The 8,866-nt window shown below is 38.1% G+C and overlaps 2 protein-coding genes across 5 annotated transcripts in view; one reads left to right on the forward strand and one right to left on the reverse strand.

The window, feature by feature from the left end:
- Positions 1-391: 391 nt before the first annotated feature.
- On the reverse strand, positions 392-5,499 carry LOC107738394 (coactosin-like protein). The gene is made up of 4 exons (XM_016550148.1): positions 5,156-5,499; positions 4,760-4,842; positions 1,189-1,346; positions 392-997 (listed from the first exon to the last, which is right to left on the reverse strand). Exons 1-4 carry the CDS (start codon positions 5,230-5,232, stop codon positions 887-889), a joined length of 429 nt encoding a protein of 142 aa, XP_016405634.1. The 5' UTR covers positions 5,233-5,499; the 3' UTR covers positions 392-886.
- A 697-nt stretch (positions 5,500-6,196) lies between these two features.
- The window catches only part of LOC107738395 (kelch-like protein 36), a 6,753-nt gene continuing 4,083 nt past the window's right edge, over positions 6,197-8,866 (forward strand). The window contains exons 1-3 of one of the 4 annotated variants that reach the window (XM_016550149.1): positions 6,197-6,454; positions 6,528-6,610; positions 7,404-8,477. In XM_016550149.1, the coding sequence (XP_016405635.1) occupies positions 6,394-6,454; positions 6,528-6,610; positions 7,404-8,477 (1,218 nt within the window). In that variant the 5' untranslated portion in view covers positions 6,197-6,393. The remainder of the gene's footprint in view (positions 6,455-6,527; positions 6,611-7,403; positions 8,478-8,866) is intronic. The other 3 variants (XM_016550150.1, XM_016550152.1, XM_016550151.1) reach the window with 3 other exon arrangements.

Raw genomic sequence — 8,866 nt, forward strand, 5'->3', positions numbered from 1 at the left:
TAAATATATAAACTCTGAATTGTGAAAAAATTTATATTTTTTCCCCCCTCTGTGGCGGAAACGGGCTTCCATATCAAGAGTATAAAAAACAAAGCAAAATATAATACACAAGGACAAAATGTCTTGAAAAAACAACAATTTTATTCTGACATGATTGCTTTTGTGACCATCGTATTTTTTGTCTTGGCTCCGGAGGCATTTTTATTTTAAAGAACCACAGATTGTATTTTTAAAGCAAATAGAACGTACTTTCTTTAAAAAAGAAAAGAAAAATGACATTCTTGGGTATTTTAATTTAAACCAAAATGAAGGCTACACTAGAGAAATGGCTGCTCCTAGGTTGGGTGGAGAGAGCGAAACCAGAAATCAGAGCTACGAGATTATTTTAAGACTCCACCCCCTGCATGCAAGTTAGCCAGTCACAGTGCAGTGTCTACAAACACACACACACACACACAAAAGCACACATTCCATGATGTCTTCCTCTCCATGGGAGATTGAGACAGTAAACACAGTGGTCTGTATTCAGCGGGGAGATGAAGACTCATAATAAACCCCTTGGAAAACAATGCTGGACTCATATGCTCTCCATTGATTATGGAAGCGCATCACAGTGATGACAACTCCGAGCCAAAGGAGCATCATCAGAAACAAAAATGCCCCTGAAGAAAAAGATAACCTCATAGCACTAATAGAGATGACTTTGAGATGATGCACAGTACAGTAGATAGATAAATCAACCATGGCCAGACTGGCAAGAGAGGTGAGGTTTGTATATTTATGTTTGTCTGTGTGTGTGTGTATGTATATGTTTGTGTGTGCGTGTGTATGAGATGACATTTCCTCGTTCTTCTCCTCCAACCCTATGGAGACCCGCCCCCAAGTTCTATTCAGCCTGGGCGTCGTAGTTGGCCCCGCCGGCCTTTTTCAGCTCATTGCGGAGATATTCTTCCTCCAGTTCTCTGGGATCACTGATCATAAACTCCTTGGCAAAGTTCTGCACGGAAAAATGAGGGAAAACACACTATGAGTGATATGGAGGGAAAGGCACATTTGCATGAACGCACCAATTTGTTTACAGAGAAAAAGAACTTGAAATCTGCTTATCTGGGTGTGTCGAAGTTTGTAAGTCGGAGAGTCAGAGTTTGCATATGGTATAGCGATGGAATTAGAGAACGCAAAACCCACCTGCACGATGTCTTTTACCAATGTCTTGTCAGTGCTAATCTTGGCTCTTTGCAGTCCGCTGACGTTTTCGCCAATCCAGGTGATGAGGGTGAACTTGGCACGCTTGCTCATCGCGTCGCCCGTCAAGATCCTTACAAAACCGAAGAGACGGTTGTCATCTGAATCAAAGAGAAAGAAATCCTTAACAAGTTGAGCCATTTTCTGGATAGTTGCTCGTTTCTTTTAGCACTGTGAATTGATTAAAAATGTGTATGTGTGATTAAGATCATTAATTATGCAAAACATTTGCTGAGAAAAGCCTCCAACTAAACTGAAGATAAATCAGACTTTACTCTGGCAGACAAGAAAATCCATTGAAGATACATTTTGAAAGGTGGCTTTAGAAGTCATTATTTTTATTTATTTTTTCTACATTGAATAACAAGTGTACAGTATACCTATTTGCCACAAATTTAAATTCCACAAGATTACTTCCTCAATTAATAAAATCTCAACAAATAATTTTTTTTTTTAAAACAGTAACATAAGAGATCATTTAAAAATGAACACATTTTAAATAAATAACAATAATAACATACATTTACAAAATAACAAGGGGAGAGGGAGTCAATATGGTTTGCTTTACTTCCATATCATTGAACATAAGCCTATCACTGGCCTACAGTCACAAACACTGACATCCACTTTGCCAATGTGTTTGTCGATCTGTCTTAAAAAAAAAAAAAAAAACGATGCCTTTTGGTTTGTAAGTCAACAACTTATTTCACTTTCGTAATCTGACCTTTTCTAGTGAAACAGGATAATTAACGAGAAAATTGAGTGAAAAGTGAGGGGTGGAGCAATGATGCCTGGAGGGGAGGAGTTAAAATAGTAAGCGGGATTCATGATGTCAGCTGAAAGGGCGGTGCAAACTATTTTATTTTGATAAGGCATTTTTTATTTGGAATTACACGCATCAATGGATTGTGAACAATACACAAAAAAATGCTGGGTTAAATATAACCCAGCACTGGGTTAAAAAGGGACAAACCCAGCTATTGGGTTGTTTTGACCCAGCGGTTGGGTTCAAAACAACCCAACCGCTGGGTTTGTCCCTTTTTAACCCAGTGCTGGGTTATATTTAACCCAGCATTTTTTAGAGTGTAAAACCAGGAATGTGATTTAAAATAGATAAAATCGGGTTTGATTTCATGTTGACTTAATATGAAAATCACATTAATGTGCTTCATTATTGTCACTCCGGTTTAGCTGAACTTTGGTGTGTTTAATAACAAGGAAGGGCTTGGATTCGACTGAACACTGTCTCCATTGTAGCGAGTGTTTTGAATCTACACTATTGCATTGTTTTCCTTTCCAGAGAAAGACGTCATGATATGAAATGCAATCCGAGAGCATCACGTGCGAGCTGCGGACAAGGCTGAGAAATTTAAGCTCTATGACATCATGCGACATTAAAAACAAGAAATAGAGAAAGTGGGCGAGGACAAGAGGTGATCTAGTAAACAGACTCTAATGATAAGGGTGATTTACGGTGTAATATTTTATCTGGAACACTCCCTGTCTCTCTCAGCTTTACAGCTGGCCACTTCCTCCCAAATGTGCTACAACTGCATTGCAGTGGCACTGGGACTAGATTCAAAGATAACATCAATTGCACTTAAATACGGCGTGCCTCTGTTTAGACACTGACAGTATCACAGCGAGTATTATGTGGAAGAAAGCTCTTGTTAAACCATTCATTCTCATGTTAGTGGTGCACACCTTTGCACTTTGATCTTTATTGATCTGTGAAAATAGTTTTCAAACTTCTGCTTATATGCCTAATAATTATAGCGATAAACACATATACATTAAATTATATATATATATATAAGGTTCCAAGAGGAAAGTGGATGATGAATGGAAGTCACATTATAGAGACCTCTGCTGTATTTCAGCAGAACTGAAACCTCAAACAAACCACATTTAGGAAGTGAGCGGTGCTTGTCATGTGTCAACATGTCAAGTGAACAGTGGGAAAGCTTGGACTTGGAAAAATGAGAGCGTTGTGCTGACTTATTTTACGATTGCATGAAAACACGGTGACACATTGACATTTTCGCGATGTGGCAATGCTTCCACACAATTCTGCTTCCTCTTGTGTGTGTGCGGCACATTTCTGAAGAACTCCCTTCCACAAAGTCAGCATTTTTGTGCTGACTACATGTGTACTGTACTTCCAGGATGCCAGGCTATGGTGATGCAGCACAAAGAAATATTTCAAATAATACATCTGTTAGACATTATCTAAAACACAAGCTTTAGAGTTTGCAAAAATGTATCTGGAAAAAAATGTGACCCGCTCTATAATTCTGAGTCCCTGACCGAGAAACCCATTTTCAGTTTTATGCACAAAAGTAAAAAGTTGATGGAGCAGATCACAAATGAAAGCAATATAAAATCATAGTCTTCAGTCAGAGATTTTCTAGCACATAAAACCACATAATAAAATTAAAATAATTAAGCTACTGACTGACACTTGACATCTCTAGTAAAACAGCAATTTTGCTACTGTATTTTCATTTTTAGGGAGATTGCTATGCCCATAGACAATATTCTCCAGCTACTCAAAAACCTACCAAAATAATAAATAAATATATTTATTGCTGGATGAATCAGTTTATGGGTGGCTATGGCCCAAATTCCATCTTTTCTGTTTGGATTTAAATCATAAATAAATATGTCATAAGTAAACTTCATGACTAAAGTATTCTCCATCAATAAAAGTGCTTATTGTAACATACTGCTCCAAACAGGAAGGCATCCTTGATCATTTGTCAGAGCACAGTGCCGGAAGCCAAGGCATTGCAACACTTGTACAAGTTTACATCTGCTAGTGGCTGCACAATCTACTCATGGAGACTGAACTGAGCACCACGCCCAAATCTCTGTTCAATTAGGATGACAGAATGAGAGGCGAAAAATTACATCATTTCATTCTCTCAGTGGAGCCAGACAGTTATTTACAGTTATAAAATATACTGCACATAGTAAAGCATATTATATTCACTGTAGCTCAACTGATCCCCAAAACCACATATACTGTATATTAAAATAGATATTAAGTTGAATTCAATGACTTCTGGTTGATCACAAATACAAATGTGTTTATATTTACTAAAATCCTCTCATCAAATTTCCCACCAGTTGCTCGCCCTCATGTCATGTCATCTATGAAACCGTATTTGGTATTGTCTACCTTGGAAAATGAATTATCCTACTTCCTAGTGATGTGGTGTAGAACTTAAAGGGACAGAGCACCCCCCAAAAAATGAAAGTTCTGTCATCATTTAGTCACAATGTATATGTACTCAAAGTTAGGTTAGAGCCTGTAATGCCTCATTCACCATTTACTTTTGTGAGTCTGTCAGTCTCATTTAAGTCATACGTTTGTGGTGAATAAATGATATACCTTTAATTTTTTGGGTGCATTTTCCCTTTAACACTTGATTTATTTAACGGCTTTACAAAAATACCTTCAAGTCCTCCCAACAATAATAAATAGAAGGTAAATCGCTGAGAATGGACTCACCTGTACACTGACTCTTGAATTCTTCGTACTCGGACCCGTGACCAGCTGGTACAATGGTAGATCCATCATACTTAAAAGATGCCCTTTAAATAGCAAAATTGACATTTTAAATGTTGCCATAATACCGGGGGTTTAGCAAAATCTAGCGAGCAGGCTACATAGCCATTTTTGGCCAAAATGCTGCCTAGGTAAGCGGCAAACTCGATTTTGACACACTTCCCCTGTGTTACAAGACCCATCCCTACATGTTGCACCACACACCGTCAATGAGTCAATTAAAACAGCGTTTAATGTTTCATTTGAAAGATTCTAATTGTTGAAACAATGTAGCGAGCTCCGCCAGCACGCGCCAAACAGCGCATCTCTGGATGTGAAGTAAATCAAGGCTTCACTCACCAGCATATATCTGAGCTGTCGTCTCGCACCAGATTGTATGCTTCTCTGCAAGCCTCTTTGTCAATTCGCGTTGCCATTTCGACGATACAAAGGGAGATAACGTATCTAAATTCAGAACAAAGCCGGGGGAATGAGAGAAAATGCGGATAAATCCCAAAGTGCGACAGAGGTCTGCTGGTGTAGCAGGGAGGTCTCTTCTCTCAGTGGGATGGAGTGGCAACTAATTTAACGACTCGATTCATTTCCTATTGCCTCTTAATGGGCGTTAGTGATATTTGTCTGTCAGGTTGCTGTGCCAGTGAATCGGGGAGCTCGCGCCGGTTTCACCTCCTAATGGCCAGCTTGAGTATTGAGCTACATTAAATCCACCCAGTTCTGTTCGGTCATCACAGTTGGTATGAGTTACTCTGCCATCTTGTGGACCTGGGTTGAGTACAATGTGTCGCTCTTTTCTGTAATATTTGGATTACAGACGAGAATCAGGCCAACCATATGCGAATCACACCAAGAAATATAATCCACCCTAAAATGAAATAAATCATTTTATTTTGAATAAAGAAGCACATACCTTCCCCTCAAATTCTCATTATTAAAATCTTCAGTATAGCATAAATGAATTCGATAACAATATTATCCCATATTAGCATAAAAAGTTAAAATATACTAGATAGATAGATTTAACTTAAGCTTAAATGGGTTAAAATGGCTTCTGTTTGTTTACATTTGAGTTTTTGACAGTTGAAGTTTGAATGACCAGTCAGAAAAGATATAAATACCTAATCAGAACAGCCGCACGGTTTGTGTCAAGTTTGGTGGTCATTGCTTTAAAGCTTTGATGAAATTTGGTCTCAGAAAAAGAATCGGAACAAGCTTTAATAGTAGATCTGTATACTGGCTTTGTCAAGCCAACATAATTACAAAGATAGTAACGTTACCTTCCTTTTATTATTATTGTCATCATCATCATGCTTATGCTACAGTCTGATTTTTTTTGAGCGAACTTGAGCACAAAAGTGACCTTTATTTTGAAATGAAGCGCAACACGGAAGTGAGAACTCAGCTTCACTGTGCCACGGTCAAAATAACTTGATAATAGTCACTTACGGGCATTTAATTATTAATTCGGTAAAATGGTAAAATGATATCTGCATTTTACTATGCGGTTGATGTCACAGCTGTATCGATAAAATATGTCCAATTATATTGAATATCAATGAAACGTAGTCACGATTGTGTAAATGCCCCTTTCCTTTTGTACTCAGCTTCTGACTTTCTGCTCTGTCTGTTCCTGTTTTGAACGTAATATACATGTTTATTATATATGGTTACTTTTAATTACTTCCGATAATTAATTATGATTATGATTTTGCAGATAGTCTTACGGCAGATGACACAATGGATAGTGGGAAGCAATATCGTCTTTCACGTCTTCACAGAATAAGTGAATCTTCAAAGGTATGCATAACAGTGTTGTTGTTAAGTAAAATAGTTAACAATTTTCGATGATTGAAATAAAGCTAAAATAAAATTAAAATTGATTATTAGCTAAAAAAAAAAACGTTTTAAAAACTTTTAAAAAAACTGAAGCTGAAATAAAAATAAATTATAGCTAAACAGAAATATTTTTTAAAAGTAAAATCTAATAAAAAGGATAAAAGCAAAATTACTACAACAAAATTAGAATGAAAATATATAAAAGCTAATTCAAAATATCATATATACAATACTATATAAATAATACTAAAATAGCATTGATGCATAAACCTGTATTATTTATAAATAATAATAATTTTTTCAATAATAATTTTAATTCATTATATAATATTAACATTTGTTACATACTGATTAACTGCATTATTAACAAAAAACACACATTTTTACATTAATTTAAAGGTACAGTCAGTTTTACTAATTAAAAAAAGTTTTATAATAAATAATAAATTAACAGAACTTTTAACAGATTAAAATTGTGTACGCTCACATGAGATGAAGAATCCAGTTATATCGGTCTGCTTAACATTTTATTCTGCATGGAGTGGGTCACGCCACCATGTTAACATCACATGACCAGCTAACAAACCTCATGCACCCTGGCTGATAGGTGTCAGTATAAAGTTCAAAACCACTGGTGCAACTGGATGATTAAAAAAAAAAAACACTGCACATTTAATATCTATAGTACCTTTTAAAAAGTCTGAATCAAGTGTCTTGAAACTATCATGCATTAACTAACTCTCATGTACAACAGGTGTATCGATGGGCAGACCAGGCTAACTACCTTCTTCAAGGTTTAAATGAGCAAAGACAGCATGGCCGGCTGTGTGATGTCGTTCTGGTGGCCGATGACCAGCGGATCCCTGCACATCGGGCTTTGCTTGCTGTATCCAGTCCCTACTTCCAGGCGATGTTCACCTTGGGGATGCGAGAGGAGCATGAGGCAGAAGTAGAGCTTGTGGGAGCCTCGTATGTTGGAGTTAAAGCAGTAGTAGACTTCCTGTACAGTGGCGAGTTACCTCTAGATGGTGGAAACATCGACTACGTCCTGGAAACCGCTCACTTGCTGCAGGTGTGGCGAGCTGTGGATTTCTGTTGTCAGTATCTGGAAAAAGAGGTACGTGAGGACAGTTACTTGTACCTGCAGGAGCTTGCCTTCCTCTACAGCCTGGACCGGCTGGACGCCTTCATAGACTGCTTCATTCTGGAGCATTTTGCCACGCTTTCCAACACATCCGAGTTCCTCCAAGATGTGCGGATGCCCAAGCTTTGTGCTTACCTTGCAGATGAGCTGGTGCAGCACGAGAACGAGCAAGCTCTTCTGCAGGTCGCCGTGCAGTGGTTGAGTCAAAGACCCGAACGTCTTGCGTTTGCCCAGCAGCTCCTCTCCAGCATTCGTTTTGCTCTCATTCCACTGGATGACCTCATAGGGCGTGTATTGCCAGCCATACGTTCCCTGCTGCCTCCAGACACAAGATGTGAGGCGCTAGTGGAGGAGGCCCTGAGCTACCACACGAGAGTCAGCGCCCAACCTGTACTGCAGACAACACGCACAGGCCTTCGAGGAGGTGTGGAGCGTCTGCTGTTGGTGGGAGGGGAGGTGTCTGAACGTGGAGAGGAGTTGAGTGCTGAGGTGTGCTGGCTGGATGAAGAAGAAGGGAAGTGGGTCGTCGAGACTCTGCTGCCAGCTCAGAGGAGTCACCACTGTGTTGCTGTTTTGGGGGGATTTATCTTCACCGCAGGTGGGAGCTCCTCACGGGACAACGGGGGAGATTCTGCAAGCAACTTGCTGTACCGATATGACCCCCGAAGCAACTTGTGGATTAAGGTAATTCACTTCACTCCTGACAATTTGATGCGTCAGTGACATAGTTATAATAGTTAACTAAAATTTTAACTAAAACTTAAATAAAAACCATAAAAAATGAAATAAAAATGAAATTAAATAAATGTTAACTGAAATAAAATAAAACATTAAAAACTTCAGCTACTTTACAAAGGCAACATTTCTCGTTTTAATTTAGTTTAACTTGGTGTAATAAACTAACACCGAAACCTAAGTATAAAAATTAATTAAAACTATAGAAACACACACACACATGTACATATATATATATATATATATATGTATGTATGTATGCGTGTATATATATACTGTATACACACACACACACACACACACACATATATATATATATATATATATATATATACAGT

The sequence above is a fragment of the Sinocyclocheilus rhinocerous genome, unplaced genomic scaffold (genome assembly GCF_001515625.1).
Source record: "Sinocyclocheilus rhinocerous isolate Xijiao unplaced genomic scaffold, SAMN03320098_v1.1 scaffold975, whole genome shotgun sequence".
In the NCBI taxonomy this organism is placed as follows: Eukaryota; Metazoa; Chordata; class Actinopteri; order Cypriniformes; family Cyprinidae; genus Sinocyclocheilus; species Sinocyclocheilus rhinocerous.